Genomic DNA, 23,642 nt, shown 5'->3' on the forward strand with positions numbered 1-23,642 from the left:
CTCCCTCTTTCCCTAACTCACTCACTCACTCACTCACTCACTCACTCACTCACTCACTCACTCCACCCTCTCTCTTCTCACTCCCCCCCCACTCTCCCTCTTTCCCTAACTCACTCACTCACCCCCCCCTCTCGTCTCACTCCCCCTCTCGTCTCACTTCTCCCCCCATTCTCCCTAACTTACTCACTCCCCCTCTCTCTTCCAACTTCTTCCCCCATTCTCCCTCTTTCCCTAACTCACCCCCTCTCTCTTCCAACTTCTTCCCCCATTCTCCCTCTTCCACTAACTCACTCACCCCCCCACCCTCTCATCTCTATTTTCTTCATGCATTAGCAGCCAGCTGTAATCCCATGACCGTCGGTGGTTAACTGCCCTAGGGACCATTGGGACCACTGGTAAGAAAGTATGTGGTCATCTCTCCCTTCCCCTTCACCTTAACCAGGCCTCTGTGGTCCAGCTGGTAGCCCTTTTGTACCAGGACGTGGTACAGGTCTGTGGTCACCTGGGACAAGACAACACAAGAACACTTAAGTGTGTGTATGTGTGTGTGTCATTGCCAATTTACCCTGTTCCTTGTGACTGCTCAATCCACTGTCTCATCAGCCCAGCCAGGCAATTTATAAACTTGATCTCCATTATAAAAAGCATCTGGACATTATCTCACATTTCTTTTAGACTAACATTTAGTTTTCAACAGCAGAGACTTGTATAAACCTTACTCTCTGTCTCTCTGAAATTTGCAAAAAAATGTCAATATCTGTCACTTTCTGACCTTTATTTCTGTTGTTTTTGTCATTATTTAGTATGGTCAGGGCGTGAGTTGGGGTGGGCAGTCTATGTTTGTTTTTCTATGATTTTGGGATTTCTATGTTTTGGCCTAGTATGGTTCTCAATCAGAGGCAGGTGTCATTAGTTGTCTCTGATTGAGAATCATACTTAGGTAGCCTGGGTTTCACTGTTTGTTTGTGGGTGATTGTCTTTGTTAGTTGCTTGTGTCAGCACAGTCCTTATGATAGCGTCACGGTCGTTATTTGTTTATTGTTTTTGTACAGTTTATTTCGTGTTTTTCGTCATCTATTAAATGATGCATTAACACCACGCTGCACTTTGGTCCACTTCTTATGACGATCGTGACAATATTCAAATTGGATCTCCAGCTGTCCCATAGTAATAAACATGTCTGGAGCCTGGACGAGACAGACAGAGAGGCAGCGTTTCTCAGTCAGTTGAAATCATGAATCAGCTGGCATCATTTATTTTATTTAAAAAATGTTTTTCCCTTTATTGAACTAGACAAGTCAGTTAAGAACAAATTCTTATTTTCAATAATGGCCTAGGAACAGTGGGTTAACTGCCTTGTTCAGGGGCAGAACGACAGATTTTTACCTTGTCAACTCGGGGATTCGATCTTGCAACCTTTCGATTACCGACCAAATACTCTAACCACTAGGCTACCTGCTCTAACCACTAGGCTACCTGCCTCTAACCACTAGGCTACCTGCCTCTAACCACTAGGCTACCTGCCCCTAACCACTAGGCTACCTGCCCCTAACCACTAGGCTACCTGCCTCTAACCACTAGGCTACCTGCCCCTAACCACTAGGCTACCTGCCTCTAACCACTAGGCTACCTGCCTCTAACCACTAGGCTACCTGCCTCTAACCACTAGGCTACCTGCCCCTAACCACTAGGCTACCTGCCCCTAACCACTAGGCTACCTGCCCCTAACCACTAGGCTACCTGCCCCTAACCACTAGGCTACCTGCCCCTAACCACTAGGCTACCTGCCCCTAACCACTAGGCTACCTGCCCCTAACCACTAGGCTACCTGCCCCTAACCACTAGGCTACCTGCCCCTAACCACTAGGCTACCTGCCCCTAACCACTAGGCTCCCTGCCCCTAACCACTAGGCTCCCTGCCCCTAACCACTAGGCTACCTGCCCCTAACCACTAGGCTACCTGCCCCTAACCACTAGGCTACCTGCCCCTAACCACTAGGCTCCCTGCCCCTAACCACTAGGCTCCCTGCCTCTAACCACTAGGCTCCCTGCCTCTAACCACTAGGCTCCCTGCCTCTAACCACTAGGCTCCCTGCCTCTAACCACTAGGCTCCCTGCCTCTAACCACTAGGCTCCCTGCCTCTAACCACTAGGCTCCCTGCCTCTAACCACTAGGCTCCCTGCCTCTAACCACTAGGCTCCCTGCCTCTAACCACTAGGCTCCTGCCTCTAACCACTAGGCTCCTTGCCTCTAACCACTAGGCTACCTGCCTCTAACCACTAGGCTACCTGCCTCTAACCACTAGGCTACCTGCCTCTAACCACTAGGCTACCTGCCTCTAACCACTAGGCTACCTGCCTCTAACCACTAGGCTACCTGCCTCTAACCACTAGGCTACCTGCCCCTAACCACTAGGCTACCTGCCCCTAACCACTAGGCTACCTGCCCCTAACCACTAGGCTACCTGCCCCTAACCACTAGGCTACCTGCCCCTAACCACTAGGCTACCTGCCCCTAACCACTAGGCTACCTGCCCCTAACCACTAGGCTACCTGCCCCTAACCACTAGGCTACCTGCCCCTAACCACTAGGCTACCTGCCCCTAACCACTAGGCTACCTGCCCCTAACCACTAGGCTACCTGCCCCTAACCACTAGGCTACCTGCCCCTAACCACTAGGCTACCTGCCTCTAACCACTAGGCTACCTGCCTCTAACCACTAGGCTACCTGCCTCTAACCACTAGGCTACCTGCCTCTAACCACTAGGCTACCTGCCTCTAACCACTAGGCTACCTGCCTCTAACCACTAGGCTACCTGCCTCTAACCACTAGGCTACCTGCCTCTAACCACTAGGCTACCTGCCTCTAACCACTAGGCTACCTGCCTCTAACCACTAGGCTACCTGCCTCTAACCACTAGGCTCCCTGCCTCTAACCACTAGGCTCCCTGCCTCTAACCACTAGGCTCCCTGCCTCTAACCACTAGGCTCCCTGCCTCTAACCACTAGGCTCCCTGCCTCTAACCACTAGGCTACCTGCCTCTAACCACTAGGCTACCTGCCTCTAACCACTAGGCTACCTGCCTCTAACCACTAGGCTACCTGCCTCTAACCACTAGGCTCCCTGCCTCTAACCACTAGGCTACCTGCCTCTAACCACTAGGCTACCTGCCTCTAACCACTAGGCTACCTGCCTCTAACCACTAGGCTACCTGCCTCCCCCACAATTGTATGGATATTTACAAAGAAATGTTGACTGAAAAAGTAAAAACGGAACAAAGCGCAGCTTGTTTCCAGCGTGAAGTGATTGTGTTATCTGTGTTGTTGGCTAGATCCTCTGAACAACAGTGTCCTGACGAGAGAGCACATTTTCTATGCCCTGCGAAATCACACCTCATTAGCTCATTGGTATATGTGTCTAAATAAATGTCACTAGAAAACAACGTAAACAAAAGCAAATGCAGCTACTGTTGTTATTCTGTCTGCACTGTTTGACGTGACTAAGTTAGCCATGGTTGACTAGCTAGGAAGCAAGGGATGAGAACGTCGCCAGCCAGTATGGCAATGGAACATTTAGAACGAATGACTGAGTCGTGTCCATAGATACAGAACAGAAAGACTGAACGACTGGGTCACGTCTCTGGCAACTGAACCGAGAGAACATACGACCAGCCGGGTTGGGTAGCAACCCTAGATTTGTGTCGGGACTATACATGTTGTGGAAGGATGAAATAGTATGAATAAATTCATAAAAATAACATTTTTTATGTAAAAATATCAATCATTATTTGAATATGTTGGTAACCCGTTGTATTAAAGTGATACAGTGATAAAGCCAGTGTTTGGAGGATATTGGCACGGTCTCAGGCCAAACAACACCAATACCAATATACCCTCCAAACATTTAGTTTGACCTTTTTTCAATTGACATTTGTTAGTATATATCCATAACAATGATGCCAGCTTTCATGATTTCGACCGACTGAGAAAAGCTGCCTGCCGGTCTGTCTCGTCCTGACTCCTGACTCATTCATTACTATAGGACAGCTGGAGATCCAATTTGAATATTGAAACAATATTGCAAATGTCAGAGAGACAGACAGCAAGGTTTATACAAGTCTCTGCTGTATAAAACTAAATGTTAGTCTAAAAGAAATGTGAGATAATGTCTAGATGATTTTTATAATGGAGATCACCTTTATAAATTGCTTGTCTGGGCTGATGAGATAGTGGATTGCGCAGTCAGATGGAACAGAGTAAATAGGCATTTTAATGTCATAGATTTTGCTGGTGGTAACTTGTGGAATAGACACCGGCTGGAATTCAATTGTGTTCTGTTCTATTCTATTCAATTGTGTTCTGTTCTATTCTATAATGTTCAAGGCACTACACAGCGGAAGGAAGAGTATATGATGGAAAGTGTAGATCTAGTTGAAGTGGAACACTTGGTATCTAGTTACAGCTATTGTTCCTTCCTTGTAAAAACTCATGGTCGCAAAATACTCTTAAGGAAGATGTCAAGCTTGACGCCTAAACGTCAGTCACCTGTACTCATCCTGAATAATGGATTCAAATAAATGAATCTCTGCCTCTTTTGTTAAGTGCTCCAACTTCTTTCTGCCTCAAATGAGTCCTTTTGGAAAGTTTTTCTTGGTAAGCCCTTCTCATGAGCTGCAGTAGGGTTTTATGTACAGCAGGTGGAAGCACTGGTCATGAAGAACTGAGGGGACACAATCTACTGTATATTGAGTTCAATCTCATCATCTGTTTATTATCCATTCAATTCATTGACTAATTAATATTGCATTTCAATAAGTGTTAAAAGTGAAAGCTGTAGGACTCAATGACATATATAAGTAGGTGTATGTACCTGTATGCAGTCTGGGACACCGGTGCTGTCCATTCGACTGGCTACGTTGACAGTGTTCCCCCAGATGTCATACTGGGGCTTCCTGGCCCCGATCACCCCAGCCACCACCGGACCCATGTTGAGACCTGCATGAGGAGACCACAGTCAACCTGCCTCCCTGCCTCACACCACTTCACTCTACCTACCTCTTAACTGAACCCTAGCCCTATAATGGAGCCTAACCTTACTTCTTATAGTCCCGAGGACATCACATGTTTTGTTTTCCAGGTGAATTGGCTCTGGAAGACAAGACAGCCAAATACTCCTTCTAAACGTGAATGGATTCTTAATTACGGTATGGTTCTAGAAACATAAATCCTTCCACTTTCATATTACATCAAAAATTATTTCACAAACGCAAAATACACACTTACTGTACACTGTTTTAACTTAGCTGCAGCCGACAGCATTTCTCAGTGACTGTCTTTCGTTTACACACAACTGTTCGGATACGCAGATAGCATCCTACTCCGACTCCTCTTTCTACTACTACTACTACTCCTCTTCCTCCTCCTCCTACACATCCTACTCCTACTCCTCTTTCTACTACTACTACTACTCCTCTTCCTCCTCCACATCCTACTCCTACTCCTCTTTCTACTACATCTACTACTCCTAATACTCCTCTTACTCCTACTCCTCCTCCTCCTACTACTACTCCTCCTACTATTACTCATCCTACTCATCCTCCTCTTCCTCCTCCTACACCTCCTACTACTACTACTCCTACTCCTCCTACTACTACTACTCCTTCTCCTTCTCCTCCTCTTCCTACTCCTCTTGTTCCTCCTACTCCTCCTCCTCCTACTACTACTCCTACACATCCTACTCCTACAATCCTACTCCTACTACTACACATCCTACTCCTACTCCTCCTCCTCCTACTACTACTACTACACACCCTACTCCTACAATCCTACTCCTACACATCCTACTCCTCTTCCTCCTCCTACTCCTCCTCCTACACATCCTACTCATTTACATTTACATTTAACTCCTATTCCTCCTCCTCCTACTACTACTCCTACACATCCTACTGCTACAATCCTACTCCTACACATCCTCATCCTACTCCTCCTCCTACACATCCTACTCCTACTCCTCTTTCTACTACATCTACTACTCCTAATACTCCTCTTACTCCTACTCCTCCTACTACTCCTCCTCCTCCCCCCACTACTCCTCCTAATACTCCTCCTAATACTACTACTCCTCCTCCTACGCCTCCTCCGACTCCTCCTCCTCCTGCTACTACCATACCACCCTACCTTATCTCTACTATAGTTCCAGGGACTCACCTATTTTCATCTGGAAGTTATTGAAGGAGTGTTCATTGATGTACTTCATCTGTTCTTTGAGTCTCATAGCATAGTCTGCCAGAGCCAGGATGTGTGATCGTCCCTCGCGGTCGTAGGTAGAGTCGTTGAGGCCAGAGGCTGCCATGTAAGTGCTACCGATGGTCTTTATCTTTTCCAGCTGGCGGAACTGGTCCTCACTGATGATCTGGGGGGAGGAACAGACGTAGGATCTTCATTTGAGACAGTTTGCTACAGCAGGGGAAAAAATCCTTCAGCAACAGGACATTTCAATTATTCTGTGCATTATAATTAATGGACATTTTTGTAGGAAAAGCAAGTCAAAAAAATATATTTTTTTTAAATCGCCTTTGGTTAACTAACACTCCCATCCCCCTACTCACACTGACTTCGCTCATAGCGACTTTATTGAGGAAAAATGTACTTACTATGACTGACATATGTGGTTGTCCCACCTAGCTGGATAAGAGCATCTGCTAAATGACTAATATGTCATGTAAAAATGTAGTCAAAGGATTGTCATCAGCGGAAAGGAAGAGCATTACGAACTACAGTCTTCTTTTGTAGACACAGAACATGTCATCATGCATAGACTATTTTTACTGTTCCCTCCATTGCTGATTTGTGGCTTTCATTACAGACTATTCCTAAGCGATTTACGATCTCCCGCCATTATACTTTTGAATCTTCCACTCCTCCACCTTCCCTCAGTCCTCCCCATCCTCCTCCCCTCCCCTCCCCTCCCCTTCCCTCCCTCCTCATTGGCTCTTGGATGATTAAAATAAGTACATACAGAGAAACAAACCTCGTCAAAGTCCGCGATGATCTCGTTGAGCAGCCGGAGACACTCCACTCCCTCGTTGTTGGCCTCCAGCTCTACGTAGAACTCAGAGAAGTTGGAGATGGAGGCGAACATGACGGCCACACACTCACAGGACTGGTAGTAGAGCTCGTCGTTTCGCCTCTCCCGCGTCAGGAAGTGGGCGGCCACGTCTTTAGGCAGGATGTTGTGGAGGAGCCGGCGGTTGTAGGCCTGAAGCTCCTCCATCTCCTCTTTCTCCTCTGTGGCCTGGAGGGGACAGACAGGGGAATGGGGATACGGTTTGTTAAAAGGCCTGTGGCCTGGAGGGGACAGACAGGGGAATGGGGATACGGTTTGTTAAAAGGCCTGTGGCCTGGAGGGGACAGACAGGGGAATGGGGATATGGTTTGTTAAAAGGCCTGTGGCCTGGAGAGGACAGACACAGGGGAATGGGGATACGGTTTGTTAAAAGGCCTGTGGCCTGGAGGGCACAGACACAGGGGAATGGGGATACGGTTTGTTAAAAGGCCTGTGGCCTGGAGGGGACAGACAGGGGAATGGGGATACGGTTTGTTAAAAGGCCTGTGGCCTGGAGAGGACAGACACAGGGGAATGGGGATACGGTTTGTTAAAAGGCCTGTGGCCTGGAGAGGACAGACACAGGAGAATGGGTCAACCACTGTCCGTCTGTAGGTTTTGAGAGGAACTCAGAATGCTGATTGGTTTTCGGTACAGTAAAGTTCGACCAGAGGTGAGAGTAACGCCACTCCGTTTGATAAATGGAGAAAGAACGAGCCCTGCAATCTTAGTGATGTCATCAGATACAACAAACGTGCGGTGGACTCCACCTGCTGGACCAGTGTGTGTGAGACCGGGTCCTACCTGCAGCTTCCACAGGAAGTCGAGGCGTGCGTTGGACTCCACCTGCTGGACCAGTGTGTGTGAGACCGGGTCCTACCTGCAGCTTCCACAGGAAGTCAAGGCGTGCGGTGGACTCCAACTGCTGGACCAGTGTGTGTGAGACCGGGTCCTACCTGCAGCTTCCACAGGAAGTCGAGGCGTGCGGTGGACTCCACCTGCTGGACCAGTGTGTGTGAGACCGGGTCCTACCTGCAGCTTCCACAGGAAGTCGAGGCGTGCGTTGGACTCCACCTGCTGGACCAGTGTGTGTGAGACCGGGTCCTACCTGCAGCTTCCACAGGAAGTCAAGGCGTGCGGTGGACTCCACCTGCTGGACCAGTGTGTGTGAGACCGGGTCCTACCTGCAGCTTCCACAGGAAGTCGAGGCGTGCGGTGGACTCCACCTGCTGAGCATGTAGGTACAGAGCCAGGACGAACACCGTAAGGATGACAGGGGTCATGACCTTTAGGGACACCTTGGTCACAGTCTCCTGGCTGGATGGAGGAAACAGAACCATAATCAACCAACCAACCAATCAATCACACTCCTGGCCAAGAGGAGACAGGGAGAGGATGGACTCAGTCTAGGAGTAGACATGGTAACAGAACATTGAGTTGAGAGGAGATGGGGAGAATGGACTCAGTCTAGGAGTAGACATGGTAACAGAACATTGAGTTGAGAGGAGACAGGGAGAGGATGGACTCAGTCTAGGAGTAGACATGGTAACAGAACATTGAGCTGAGAGGAGATGGGGAGGATGGACTCAGTCTAGGAGTAGACATGGTAACAGAACACTGACACTATAAGACCTAAAGACAGAAATGAACGTACCATGTCTCTGTAGTTGTTTCATTGAAACTAGGAATCCTAGGGAAAAAATAACACAACACATTTATTAAATAGTTTCAACACTTGACAAGACCTTTGTGCTTTGCACAGCTTAAGTATTTGAACAAAAACAAGTACTACTTGAACAAATACTATTTCAGGTGGGCTAGGGGTAGGGTGGGCTAGGGTTAGGGTGGGCTAGGGTTAGGGTGGGCTAGGGTTAGGGTGGGCTAGGGTTAGGGTGGGCTAGGGTTAGGGTGGGCTAGGGTTAGGGTGGGCTAGGGTTAGGGTGGGCTAGGGTTAGGGTGGGCTAGGGTTAGGGTGGGCTAGGGTTAGGGTGGGCTAGGGTTAGGGTGGGCTAGGGTTAGGGTGGGCTAGGGTTAGGGTGGGCTAGGGTTAGGGTGGGCTAGGGTTAGGGTGGGCTAGGGTAGGTTAGTCGGGTGGGCAGTAGGCTACAGTTAGTGACTCACAGGGTGTGTGTGGTGTGTGTCTGTGTGTGTTAACTCACAGGGTGCTGGCGGTGAGCAGCAGATCAGCGTTGTCGAACAGGGCCACCTGGGGCCACTCCACCAGCAACAGGAAGGTGACCTGGATCAGCACCATGAGGGCCAGCTTGCCTATACTGCTGATGTGGAGGAACACACTGCAGGCCAGCAGGGTCAGGAGAACACTGTAGCAGAAATACTGGAAGGGGGAGGCATAGCAAGTTATAACAATGTTAATAAACACAGACAATAGTCACACCACACACACAGTAGCGTCCCAGCTGGGCTCACCTCAGGGAAGTGGCATGGTGTGGGCTGTCTGGGGCACAGGGTCAGTCCGTCCTGTGCTGACTGGCTCAGGTTGTGTAGTAGACACAGAGTCACCAAGCTGGAGGACAGGTTCCTCTCACGCACCACACAGTCCAACAGGCCCTCTCTGTCACAGGTCAACTAGAGAGAGACACAGTCTTAAATCACACGTCAACCAACAGAGAAGCCAACTGAACAGAGAAGCCAACTGAACAGATGGCAAACTGAACTACTACACACACACACACACACACACACACACACACACACACACACACACACACACACACACACACACACACACACACACACACACACACACACACACACACACACACACACACACACACACACACACACACACACACACACGTTAGTCAGTTAGCAGACACTCTTACAGTAGTGAGTGCAGACATTTTCGTAGTGCATTTGCAGGCACTATTGTGAGAATTGTCATACCTACCATGTTAACAAAGGCAGACATGAAGAGAAGTAGGATGGTGAGAACTCCCACCAGGGTACTGTTGGTACGAGACTGGACTATACTCCTAGTCACTGTCTGCAAGGCAACTGGGAAGAGCTGGGAGGAGAGAGAGGGGGAGGGGGGAGAGCGAGAGAGAGAGGGGATATTATTCATTTTGTTATATATGAAAATGCAAATTCAAACAAATGTTAACTTTTGGGTACATCTCTATAAAAGGTGCTTGTATGATTTAAAAAATGGAGGAGTCTGTCCTTTACCTTGACGCAGGAGTAAATGGCACAGATGAAGAGGATGTTGACGAGGATGATGAAGATGATGATGTAGACACCCAGCATGAGAGGTGTGCTGTGGAGAGGAACTGACTCAAGTCACAACTGCACCACAATCAATCCTCACAGGTCACTACTCAGTACATTTTCTATGATCGGTTAAAAAGGCCTCATTTGGTCCTTGGAGCTGGGTACCCTGTGTCGGTTCAGCCTGACCAACTAGCAGCCTTGTTAGCTCCATACGGTTACAGACAGGTGGAGTTTTAAGAGAAGTACTTACTGTGGGAAGATGATGATCTGAATGAAACAGATGAAGCAGAAGACTAACAGAGCGCAGGCCACGTAGCCTCCGAAACGATCATCCACCTGCGTGGAGAACTAAACACACAATGAGGAGAAGAGCAGCAAACTCAACACAACACACAACACTCTGCATATAATGTCCCAAAAAACATCTCTAGCTGTCAAATCCTTACTTCAAAGCTCATTTGAGGAGGTTTGGATTGGAGCCTCCTCCTCCAATGAGATTTGAGTGGGAGGTTTTGGAATTGAGGAAACAAGGACTGAGGAAACAAGGATTTAACACCGAGTAATGCTTTCAGACACAGCCAATGAATCACCACCCTATCTCCTCCCACCTTGTTCTCCAGGTCTTTTGTCTGGAAGGTGAGGAGGAACTTCTTGACGTGGTCTTTACGGAGTTGGTCGATGCTGCGGGCGTCGATGGCTCGGCCCAGAAACTCATCCACCTCATCCTCAGGGTTGAGGGCCTCCTGTGAACAACGGCTAGACAAGACAGACCAGACCAGATCAGACCAGACAGGACGGACAGGATGGACAGGACAGACAGAGTCAGCAACCCAATAATATATACTGGGCCAATGACTACACTACACACACACACAGAGTAACCCATTAACAACTACTGGGCCAAATTAAGATAACTCACTTGTCTTGTCTGGACGTTTCATCAATTCCCTGGGAGAAGAGAGAACGAGATGGAGAGAAGAAAAGAGAACGAGCGATAGAGAGAGCAAGAGGGAGGGGTAGAAAGAAAGCGAGATTAGGTTTTAGACAGGTAGCCAGTGAAAACCACAGTGAAAGATTGACTCTGTGTGTTTTTCATTGGCTGACTCAGACTTCTGCACACTTAATCCCTGGTAGCCAGACTGATGTTTTAATTAATGCTGTGAGGATTCAAATTATACCCTCCTCCCCCCCTGGGCAATACCCCTCAGAGAAGGAGAGAGAGAAAGATGAGGAGATGGGAAGATGAGGGGAAGGGAGGAAATGAGGAGAGCAAAAGACAGAGGAAAGGAGAGAGGTCGCAGACAACAGGAGGAGGAGAGAGGTTGCAGACAACAGGAGGAGAGGAGAGTTTGCAGACAACAGGAGGAGAGGATGCAGACAACAGGAGGAGAGGAGAGGATGCAGACAACAGGAGGAGAGGAGAGGATGCAGACAACAGGAGGAGAGGAGAGGTTGCAGACAACAGGAGGAGAGGAGAGGTTGCAGACAACAAGAGGAGAGGAGAGTTGCAGACAACAGGAGGAGATGTGAGATTGCAGACAACAGGACGAGAGGAGAGTTTGCAGACAACAGGAGGAGAGGATGCAGACAACAGGAGGAGAGGAGAGGTTGCAGACAACAAGAGGAGAGGAGAGGTTGCAGACAACAAGAGGAGAGGAGAGGTTGCAGACAACAGGAGGAGAGGTTGCAGACAACAGGAGGAGAGGTTGCAGACAACAGGAGGAGAGGTTGCAGACAACAGGAGGAGGAGAGGTTGCAGACAACAGGAGGAGGAGAGGTTGCAGACAACAGGAGGAGGAGAGGTTGCAGACAACAGGAGGAGGAGAGAGGTTGCAGACAACAGGAGGAGAGGAGAGTTTGCAGACAACAGGAGGAGAGGAGAGGTTGCAGACAACAAGAGGAGAGGAGAGGATGCAGACAACAAGAGGAGAGGAGAGGATGCAGACAACAGGAGGAGAGGAGAGGTTGCAGACAACAAGAGGAGAGGAGAGGTTGCAGACAACAGGAGGAGAGGAGAGGTTGCAGACAACAGGAGGAGAGGAGAGGTTGCAGACGACAGGAGGAGAGGAGAGGTTGCAGACAACAGGAGGAGAGGAGAGGTTGCAGACAACAGGAGGAGAGGAGAGGTTGCAGACAACAGGAGGAGAGGAGAGGTTGCAGACAACAAGAGGAGAGGATGCAGACAACAGGAGGAGAGGAGAGGTTGCAGACAACAAGAGGAGAGGAGAGGTTGCAGACAACAGGAGGAGAGGAGAGGTTGCAGACAACAGGAGGAGAGGAGAGGTTGCAGACAACAGGAGGAGAGGAGAGGTTGCAGACAACAGGAGGAGAGGAGAGGTTGCAGACAACAGGAGGAGAGGAGAGGTTGCAGACAACAGGAGGAGAGGAGAGGTTGCAGACAACAGGAGGAGAGGAGAGGTTGCAGACAACAGGAGGAGAGGAGAGGTTGCAGACAACAGGAGGAGAGGAGAGGTTGCAGACAACAGGAGGAGAGGAGAGGTTGCAGACAACAGGAGGAGAGGAGAGGTTGCAGACAACAGGAGGAGAGGAGAGGTTGCAGACAACAGGAGGAGAGGAGAGGTTGCAGACAACAGGAGGAGAGGAGAGGTTGCAGACAACAGGAGGAGAGGAGAGGTTGCAGACAACAGGAGGAGAGGAGAGGTTGCAGACAACAGGAGGAGAGGAGAGGTTGCAGACAACAGGAGGAGAGGAGAGGTTGCAGACAACAGGAGGAGAGGAGAGATTGCAGACAACAGGAGGAGAGGAGAGATTGCAGACAACAGGAGGAGAGGAGAGGTTGCAGACAACAGGAGGAGAGGAGAGGTTGCAGACAACAGGAGGAGAGGAGAGGTTGCAGACAACAGGAGGAGAGGAGAGGTTGCAGACAACAGGAGGAGAGGAGAGATGGCAGACAACAGGAGGAGAGGAGAGGTTGCAGACAACAGGAGGAGAGGAGAGGTTGCAGACAACAGGAGGAGAGGAGAGGTTGCAGACAACAAGAGGAGAGGAGAGGTTGCAGACAACAGGAGGAGAGGAGAGGTTGCAGACAACAAGAGGAGAGGAGAGTTGCAGACAACAGGAGGAGAGGAGAGGTTGCAGACAACAGGAGGAGAGGAGAGGTTGCAGACAACAAGAGGAGAGGAGAGGTTGCAGACAACAGGAGGAGAGGTTGCAGACAACAAGAGGAGAGGAGAGTTGCAGACAACAGGAGGAGAGGAGAGTTGCAGACAACAGGAGGAGAGGAGAGGTTGCAGACAACAAGAGGAGAGGAGAGTTGCAGACAACAGGAGGAGAGGAGAGGTTGCAGACAACAGGAGGAGAGGAGAGGTTGCAGACAACAGGAGGAGATGAGAGGAGAGGTTGCAGACAACAGGAGGAGATGAGAGGTTGCAGACAACAGGAGGAGATGAGAGGTTGCAGACAACAGGAGGAGATGAGAGGTTGCAGACAACAGGAGGAGATGAGAGGTTGCAGACAACAGGAGGAGAGGAGAGGTTGCAGACAACTGGAGGAGATGAGAGGTTGCAGACAACAAGAGGAGAGGAGAGTTGCAGACAACAGGAGGAGAGGAGAGGTTGCAGACAACAGGAGGAGAGGAGAGGTTGCAGACAACAAGAGGAGAGGAGAGGTTGCAGACAACAGGAGGAGATGAGAGGTTGCAGACAACAGGAGGAGAGGAGAGGTTGCAGACAACAAGAGGAGAGGAGAGTTGCAGACAACAGGAGGAGAGGAGAGGTTGCAGACAACAGGAGGAGAGGAGAGGTTGCAGACAACAAGAGGAGAGGAGAGTTGCAGACAACAGGAGGAGAGGAGAGGTTGCAGACAACAGGAGGAGAGGAGAGGTTGCAGACAACAAGAGGAGAGGAGAGGTTGCAGACAACAGGAGGAGAGGAGAGGTTGCAGACAACAAGAGAGGAGAGTTGCAGACAACAGGAGGAGAGGAGAGGTTGCAGACAACAGGAGGAGAGGAGAGGTTGCAGACAACAAGAGAGGAGAGGTTGCAGACAACAGGAGGAGAGGAGAGGTTGCAGACAACAGGAGGAGAGGAGAGGTTGCAGACAACAGGAGGAGAGGAGAGGTTGCAGACAACAGGAGGAGAGGAGAGGTTGCAGACAACAGGAGGAGATGAGAGGTTGCAGACAACAGGAGGAGAGGAGAGGTTGCAGACAACAGGAGGAGAGGAGAGGTTGCAGACAACAGGAGGAGATGAGAGGTTGCAGACAACAGGAGGAGATGAGAGGTTGCAGACAACAGGAGGAGATGAGAGGTTGCAGACAACAGGAGGAGATGAGAGGTTGCAGACAACAGGAGGAGAGGAGAGGTTGCAGACAACAAGAGGAGAGGAGAGGTTGCAGACAACAGGATGAGAGGAGAGGTTGCAGACAACAGGAGGAGATGAGAGGTTGCAGACAACAGGAGGAGAGGAGAGGTTGCAGACAACAGGAGGAGAGGAGAGGTTGCAGACAACAGGAGGAGAGGAGAGGTTGCAGACAACAGGAGGAGAGGAGAGGATGCAGACAACAGGAGGAGAGGACAAAGGTTAATTGCGATGCAGCCCTGCATTGACTGATCAGATTATTGTTGATGTGAAATTCAAGTTTAAAGTTGCATTAGTCGTATGTAAGTTGTCTAGCGGTTAAGAGCATGTCGATGTGCCTCTGAGCAAGGCACTGAACCCTAACTGATCCTGTAAGTGGCTCTGGATAAATTACTATCATGTAAATGTACAGTAAATTGTCCAATGAAATGCTTGCAGGTTATTCTCAACATTGCAACAACAACAACAAGAAATAATAAAAGATAAGAATAGGAACATAAAGCAAATTACTCAGTAGAATTAACATGTTAAAATAAGTATAAAACAAGAAGGTACAATTTACAGTCCAATATTTTCTGTGAAGGGGAATTGGGAGGCAAGTGTGCAGTTTTAGCAATAGTAATAAGAGACTGGTAGCAGCAGTAGTGATGTGCATGTGGCATAAATGCGTCTGTCTGGGTGTGTGTGTGTGTGTGTGTGTGTGTGTGTGTATCACGCCCTAACCTTAGAGAGCAGTTTTATTTCTCTATTTGGTTAGGTCAGGGTGTGATTTGGGGTGGGCATTCTAGGTTGTTTGTTTCTATGTTTTGGCCGGGTATGGTCCTCAATCAGGGACAGCTGTCTATCGTTGTCTCTGATTGGGAATCATATATAGGCAGCCGTTTTCCTTTTGTTATTTGTGGGTAGTTGTCTTTGTTTGTGCATGTTTAGCCTTATGGAGCGTCACGGTCATTTTTGTTGTATTATTGCTTGGTTGGCAACATTTGCATATAAAGGAAAATGTACGCTCACCACGCAGCACCTTGGTCCGTTCTATACGACGATCGTGACAGTGTGTGCGTGCGTGTACTTTTTTATTTTTTTAAATTTATTGAACCTTTATTTAACTAGGCAAGTCAGTTAAGAACAAATTCTTATTTTCAATGACGGCCTGCCAAAAGGTCTCCTGCGGGGATGGGGGCCTGGGATTGAAAATAAATAAATAAATACAATATAATTATAGGACAAAACACACATCACAACAAGAGAGACAACACTACATAAAGAGAGACCTAAGACAACAACAACACATAACAACACAACATGGTAGCAACACAACATGGTAGCAGCACAAAACATGGTACAAACATTATTGGGCACAGTCAACAGCACAAAGGTCAAGCAGGTAGAGACAACAATACATCACACAAAGCAGCCACAACTGTCAGTAAGAGTGTCCATGATTGAGTCTTTGAATGAAGAGATGGAGATAAACTGTCCAGTTTGAGTGTTTGTTGCAGCTCGTTCCAGTCGCTAGCTGCAACGAACTGAAAAGAGGAGCGACCCAGGGATGTGTGTGCATTGGGGACCTTTAACAGAATGTGACTGGCAGAACGGGTGTTGTATGTGGAGGATGAGGGCTACAGTAGATATTTCAGATAGGGGGGAGTGAGGCCTAAGAGGGTTTTATAAATAAGCATCAACCAGTGGGTCTTGCGATGGGTAAACAAAGACAACCAGTTTACAGACGAGTATAAAGTGCAGTGATGTGTCCTATAAGGGGCATTTGAGGCAAATCTGATGGCCGAATGTTAAAGAACATCTAGCCGCTCGAGAGCACCAACCCTTAGCTGCTGATCTATAAATGATGTCTCCGTATTCTAGAATGGGTAGGATGTTCATCTGAATCAGGGTTAGTTTGGCAGCTGGGGTGAAAGAGGAGCGATTACGATATAGCAAACTGAAAAGAGGAGTGACCCAGGGGTGTATGCACTTTGGGGACCAGAATGGGTGTTGTATGTGGAGGACGAGGGCTGCAGTAGATATCTCAGATAGGGGGAGTGAGGGCTAAGAGGGTTTTCCTGCCTGGTTGGCCCTGTCTGGGGGTATCGTCGAACGGGGTCACAGCGTCTCCCGACCCTTCCTGTCTCAGCCTCCAGTATTTATGCTGCAATAGTTTGTGTCGGGGGGCTAGGGTCAGTCTGTTATATCTGAAGTATTTCTCCTGACTTATCCAGTGTCCTGTGTGAATTTAAGTATGCTCCCTCTAACTCTTCTCTCGGAGGAACCTGAGTCCTAGGACCATGCCTCAGGACTACCTGGCCTGATGACTCCTTGCTGTCCCCAGTCCACCTGGTCATGCTTCTGCTCCAGTTTCAACTGTTCTGCCTGCGGCTATGGAACCCTGACCTGTTCACCGGACGTGCTACCTGCTGTTTTCGACTCTCTCTCTAACTCTGAATGATTGGCTATGGAAAAGCCAACTGACATTTACTCCTGAGGTGCTGACCTGTTGCACAACCACTGTGATTATTATTATTAGACCATGCTGGTCATCTATGAACGTTTGAACATCTTGGCCACTGTTATAATCTCCACCCGGCACAGCAGAAGAGGACTCTTTAGAGCCTGGTTCATTAGAGCCTGGTTCCTCTCTAGGTTTCTTCCTAGGTTCCTGCCTTTCTAGGGAGTTTTTCCTGGCCACCATGCTTCTACACCTGCATTGCTTGCTTTTTGCGGTTTTAGGCTGGGTTTCTGGAGAGCACTTTGTGACATCGGCTGATGTAAAAAGGGCTTTATAAATACATTTGATTGATTGATTGGTGACATCATTGAGTACCTTTAAGGTTGCAGTGACACATCCGTAACCTGAGTGGAAACCAGATTGCATACCAGAGAGAATACTGTAGACATCAAGAAAGCCAGTCAGTTGATTATTGACCAGTTTTCCAACACTTTTGATAAACAGGGCAAAATAAAAATAGGCCTATAACAGTTAGGATAAGCTTGCTTTAGGACTTGGTCAGGTGGTTTAAGCATGCCCCAGTTTAGGTCACCTAGCAGGACAAATTCAGACTTAGTGTAAGGGGCCAGGAGAGATCTTAGGGCAGGTAGGGTACGGGTCGGTGCTGATGGAGGCATCATGCAAAAGTCAACAAAGAGCTATTTGAAAGTTTAATGCTTAAAACCAGAAAATCTAATTGTTTGGGGCCAGACTTGGTGGAGACCACCGAGCACTGAAGGTGTCCTTGGTAAAGATTGCCACTCCTACACCTTTGGAAGATCTGTCTTGACAAAACAGGTTATAACCAGAAAGGTTAACATTAGTATTCAAAACACTCTTCCTTAACCACGTCTCAGTAATGACCAACACATCTGGATTGGAGCTGTAAACCCACACTTTCAATTGATCCATTTTAGGTAATAAGCTTCTAGTGTTAACGTGTAGAAAACCCAGGCTTTTACGAGAGCAGAAATCAGTGAAGCAGATATCAGAGCACAAGTCAGAGTTGGGGCAAGCAACAATAGATGGGCCAGGGTGTACATGCACATTTCCAGATATCATCAACAGTAATACAATCAAGGCACGGCATTGGAAAGGGAGAGCTCTGCGGTGCTGATTTATGACATCTGAATGTGCATCAGATGGCAACAAGATCATATTATACAGCAATTTCATCAGGTAACATGAATACAAAGACAGCGAGAGGTGGTTAGAATAGGATGGAAGGCCAAAAGTCTGTGTAACCAATAGAGTGACAGAGTCCCGAGTGTGGGAACAAACAGTCTGTCCCACGGTTGGGTAAAGAATGTTTGTAGTCGACAAAGTAAGCAGGAGTCATTAGGCAAATAGCAAAATGCACAAGAAAAAATAATATATAACTACTTTATATATATAGCCATTGTAAATTCAAATACCAGACAGTGGGAGTCAGGCCAGGGCAGACTGTGAACAGAGTGGGGTGAGTGTGGTAGGGTACCTGTACCAGACAGGGGGAGACAGGCCAGGGCAGGGTGAGTGTGGTAGGGTACCTGTACCAGACAGGGGGAGTCAGACCAGGGCAGGGTGAGTGTGGTAGGGTACCTGTACCAGACAGGGGGAGTCAGGCCAGGGCAGGGTGAGTGTGGTGGGGTACCTGTACCAGACAGGGGGTGTCAGGCCAAGGCAGACGGTGAACAGAGAGGGGTGAGTGTGGTGGGGTACCTGTACCAGACAGGGGGAGTCAGGCCAGGGCAGGGTGAGTGTGGTGGGGTACCTGTACCAGACAGGGGGTGTCAGGCCAAGGCAGACGGTGAACAGAGAGGGGTGAGTGTGGTGGGGTACCTGTACCAGACAGGGGGAGACAGACCAGGGCAGACGGTGAACAGATCACCAGGTGGAATCCAAGCAGCAGTGCAGCAGGCAACAGGAGTAGGTGTCACGCCCACTTGGGAGAAACTTTTATTTCTGGAGTCAGATTTCTTGTAGAAAATGCCAGTGAATGGTCTTTGAACAGCAGGAGGGGACTTCAGAGGATGCTTCAAAGACTCCTCCCACTTGTTGGGCCCAAAGGCCTCGACACTTTTTACTTCACACCTTGATGCTAATTGAATTAGAGATGACTGCTTCCAAGGTTCTTTTTCCAAGCTATATGGAGGGTGCTCTAGCAAACAAACAGTAGAGACCGGAGGACACCAGGTTGTATGTTTGGTTGTATGTAGGGAGTTTTGATCTGGAGCGAAGGCCATGCTGTGGAGGTTAGCATTCTACATATGTACCTGCCGAAAAATCCAAGTTTATCGAACTCCAAATCTATCCTTTTGTAAAAAAACATATTGAAAAATGTGAGAGCTCACATGTAGCTGTGCCTCTCTCTCTGAAGGTGTAGAGAGTCCGTGCAGGTGGTCAGCAGTCTGATGGCTTGGAGATAGAAACTCTCTCTGTTGGTATCAGATCTCATGCTCCGATACCATTTGCCCGACAGTAAGGGAGTGAACAGCTCATAGCTGGGGTGTGTGTGGGGTCTTTGATGATGCTTCCTCAGGCAGCTTCTCGGAATCATATCAGTCTTTAACAAGTGTAAGGCTAGCTGTCTGCTGCTGGCCACTAACTTCCATTGGGTGTTGGCTGTCCACTAACCACAGTAGGGCTGTGTAACTCCCACTTGTGATGCTGGTTGGTCTGTACTAATCAATACAGGTTCTGGGCTTTCCATTGGCTGTTTGAGAGCTTTAGGCTTATAATAGACACAGTTGATTAAAGCTAGAGGAATTCTACAACATAGAGAGCCCTTTTAAAAGCAACTGGAAAGAATCCTAAAACAATCATCTATCAGTTCTCAATCAATTCTAATTGGTCCATGACAGCCATATTCTAATTGGTCCATGATAGCCATATTCTAATTGGTCCCTGAACGTGGCCAGACAAATTAAAATAAAGTTACACGCTCATCTCTCCATGATGGGGATTTATTTGTCCAAAGAGCCTTTGTCAAGGTGTAGTGCTGAGCAAATACTCGAAATGTTGGTTATTTTGGGGATTTTACACAACTAATTGACAGACGGTTCAATTATCTGAATTCCATGTTGTTGTGTTTTTTTCTCTGTGAGCTCAATGAGCACATTGAGCAGTTTCTCTAGAGATACACTAAATGAACAAAAGTATGTGGACACCTGCTCATTGAAAATCTAATTCCAAAATCATGGGTATTAATATAGAATTGGTCCCCCCTTTTCTGCTATAACAGCCTCCAATCTTCTGGGAAGGCTCTCAGTTGCCGTTCCAATTCATCCCAAAGGTGTTCGATGGGGTTGAGGTCAGAGCTCTGTGCAGGCCAGTCAAGTTCTTCCACACCAACCTCGTCAAACCATTTCTGTATGGACCTCGCTTTGTGCACGGGGGCATTGTCATGCTGAAACAGGAAAGGGTTTTCCCCAAACTGATGCCACAAAGTTGGAAGCACAGAATTGTCTAGAATGTCATTGTATGCTGTAGCATTAAGATTTCCCGTCACTGGAACTAAGGGGCCCGAACCATCAAAAACAGCCCAGACCATTGTTCCTCCTCCACAAACATTACATTTGCCACTATGCATTGGGGCAGGTAGCACTTGTGCGTCTGCTCGGCCATGGAAACTCATTTCACGAAGTTCCAGATTAACAGTTCTTGTGCTGACGTTGCTTCCAGAGAAGTTGGGAACTCAGTAGTGAGTGTTGCAACCAAGGACAGACTATTTTTACGGACTACACGCTTCGGCACTCAGCAGTCCGTTCTGTGAGCTTGTGTGGCCTAATGTGATTTACTGACTATGACAGTGAAAGTCACTGAGCTCTTCAGTAAGGCCAATCTACTGAGAAAGTTTGAGCTCGATTTTATACACCTGTCAGCAACGGGTGTGGCTGAAATAGCCAAATCTACTCATTTGAAGTGGTGTCCATATACTTTTGCATTTATAGTGTAAATCAGATCAAGCCTGAACTGTGCAATGTAGTAGGGAGTTGTAGTTTCCAACAGGCCAATATTCTACATAGTTTAGTGCAGAAAAAGTGGTAATTAACTACAATGACCATAATCCATTGCACACCTACTTGTTCAGTCTGTGTGTTTCTATAGACCTGCTACATTAGGTTGGTGTGGAGCAGACAGAGAGAGGAGACAGAAGAATGTGCGATGGAGAGGGATAGAGAGCAGTTGCTTTGTGAGGTATCTCTACCTGAAAATACATGATCTAAGTGATTGATAGTTGGTATTCAGCAGTCATAAAAGTATGCCTTATTTACTCTGAAGAACTACTAAAATAGTGATTTTGTCAGACAGCCTAGGCAGCAGCTCTATAAAGATGATGACTTGGAATGAAAGAATAAAATAATTGAATAAAACAAATGTAATATAGACAACTTAAATATTTTATTAAAGTAATGTGATTCATTGGCAGTGACTACCATCATGGGACTTTTATGAATTGTTTTATTCTATGTTTTTACAGCATTCAATGCACATAATGCATAGTCCATTTAATGTTTTAAAAAAAATATTGAAACCAAACCGACCTCAAAAAGCACTAATCGCTAAGCACCATCAGGGTGTCATCAGTCTCTCATCATCTGTCTGAAGTCCTTGGTCCTGGAGAACCTCGTGTCAGGTGAGTACCCAGTGTGGCATCAGGCCCTCTGTGACCAATCAACCTATTCAACCACATCCATCTCTCATCCATCTATTCTCCCTCATCCAGCCTCCATCCCTCATCCAGCCTCCATCCCTCCCAGAATGTGTCTCTCACCATGTGTCTGAAGACCTTGGAGTCCTTGGTCCTGGAGAAGCGTGTGTCGGGTACCCAGCGTGGCATCAGGCCCTCAGTGGAGTTGGCGCGTACTCGCTGCATCATGGCACTCTTGGCCATCGCTGCCTTCTCCTCTTTCTGCCGGCGGAGGGAACAGACCAAAGGACCTTAATCACACTGGACATCTGAATGTGTTATACAGTAATTGTTCAGTCTACTATTTCTATACAGAAGAGTCAGAGAGAGATTTTGAAGAATATACATCATTTTTGATAATACAATGAATTGAACTATCCAGCAGAAACACAAAAACGAGAAGATCAAAGAATAAATGGATAACTAAAAGGTAATGAAGAGTTTCTGTGGTCTGAAAACTATAAAGTATACTTGCTCTTCTTCTTCTGTCGTTGAAAAACTATTTATTAAAGGTGTTTAAATAAACTACAGACCCTCTTCTGGCTGCACCCCAGCACCAGGAACGTCTGGATGTTGTTCTCCTTCAGATAGGCGTTCCTGTCCCCTCCGAACCCCGGCTCCACCTCATAGTCCCCATTCAGGTACTGTAGGGTGGCCTTGGTGATGTGGATACGCCTGGTACCACACACAGGGGTCACATTCACACACTATTATCAGAGCAGAGGTTTTCAAACCTCTCCTCTGGGATCCCCCAACATTGCACCGTTTTGGTATAGCCCTTAATAACTAGCTAGTCTGAGTCACCTAATCAAGGGCTTGATAATTAGTTGACAAGCTGAATCAGGTGTGCTAGCTGTGGAATAGTTCAAATACATGGAACGGCTGGGTGTCCCAGAGGAGAGGCTTGAAAACCAATGTATCAAAGGACATTTTCAATATCGGGGACTGCAATGCCAGAAAGAGTTTAATCAATACTGACACTTTATTATGAAGCCCCACATCACACATTTAATTGTAATGCGTCTAAGCCATATGCCTGTAAGTCAAAAACACATGAAAATGTATAAAGAAAAATGACAATAAATGTAACAACCTGAACTGGTATGCTGAACCGAATGGTCAGTGTAACTCTATAGGAGTTTCTCATGGTGTTGTGGTGGGAAGGGCTTACCCTGCCGCGCCCCCTGCCTCCATGTGATTGGCTAGTGTGACGTCATTGGACCAGACGTCAAACTGCCACTTCCTGAGTCCCAGCACCCCACAGTGGACCCTGCCACTATGGATACCCACACGCATGTTCACGTTGACCCCTGTGACCTCTCTCACCAGCCTGCAAAGAGACAAACACAGACATAGACACACACACAGAGAGAGGGATAGACACACACACACACACACACACACACACACACACACACACACACACACACACACACACACACACACACACACACACACACACACACACACACACACACACACACACACACACACACACACACACACACACACACAGAGTTAGACACACACACATAGATAGACACACACACATAGATAGACAGACACACACACACACACACACAGAGTTAGACACACACACATAGATAGACACACACACATAGATACACACACACACACGGATATACACACAAACAAACACACACAGACAGAGATAGAAACACACACAAACACACATAGACAGAGATAGAAACACACACAAACACACATAGACAGAGATATACACACACACAAACACACACAGACAGAGATATACACACACACACACACAAACGCACACAGACCGAGATAGACACACACACCAAAAATCACCTGTTA

The 23,642-nt window shown here is 47.7% G+C and overlaps 1 protein-coding gene across 1 annotated transcript in view; it reads right to left on the reverse strand.

The window, feature by feature from the left end:
• Positions 1-312: 312 nt before the first annotated feature.
• The window catches only part of LOC124032309 (adenylate cyclase type 6-like), a 115,967-nt gene continuing 92,637 nt past the window's right edge, over positions 313-23,642 (reverse strand). Inside the window, exons 8-23 of the mRNA XM_046344612.1 lie at positions 22,978-23,136; positions 22,340-22,481; positions 21,891-22,028; positions 11,254-11,282; positions 10,943-11,090; positions 10,585-10,682; positions 10,293-10,380; positions 10,015-10,131; positions 9,534-9,692; positions 9,266-9,441; positions 8,761-8,796; positions 8,291-8,423; positions 7,032-7,295; positions 6,209-6,413; positions 4,872-4,996; positions 313-502 (exon numbers count right to left, since the gene is read on the reverse strand). Coding sequence (XP_046200568.1) covers positions 374-502; positions 4,872-4,996; positions 6,209-6,413; positions 7,032-7,295; positions 8,291-8,423; positions 8,761-8,796; positions 9,266-9,441; positions 9,534-9,692; positions 10,015-10,131; positions 10,293-10,380; positions 10,585-10,682; positions 10,943-11,090; positions 11,254-11,282; positions 21,891-22,028; positions 22,340-22,481; positions 22,978-23,136 — 2,146 coding nt within the window. The 3' untranslated portion in view covers positions 313-373. The remainder of the gene's footprint in view (positions 503-4,871; positions 4,997-6,208; positions 6,414-7,031; positions 7,296-8,290; positions 8,424-8,760; positions 8,797-9,265; positions 9,442-9,533; positions 9,693-10,014; positions 10,132-10,292; positions 10,381-10,584; positions 10,683-10,942; positions 11,091-11,253; positions 11,283-21,890; positions 22,029-22,339; positions 22,482-22,977; positions 23,137-23,642) is intronic.

This window comes from Oncorhynchus gorbuscha, linkage group LG03, assembly GCF_021184085.1.
Source record: "Oncorhynchus gorbuscha isolate QuinsamMale2020 ecotype Even-year linkage group LG03, OgorEven_v1.0, whole genome shotgun sequence".
NCBI classification, from domain to species: domain Eukaryota; kingdom Metazoa; phylum Chordata; class Actinopteri; order Salmoniformes; family Salmonidae; genus Oncorhynchus; species Oncorhynchus gorbuscha.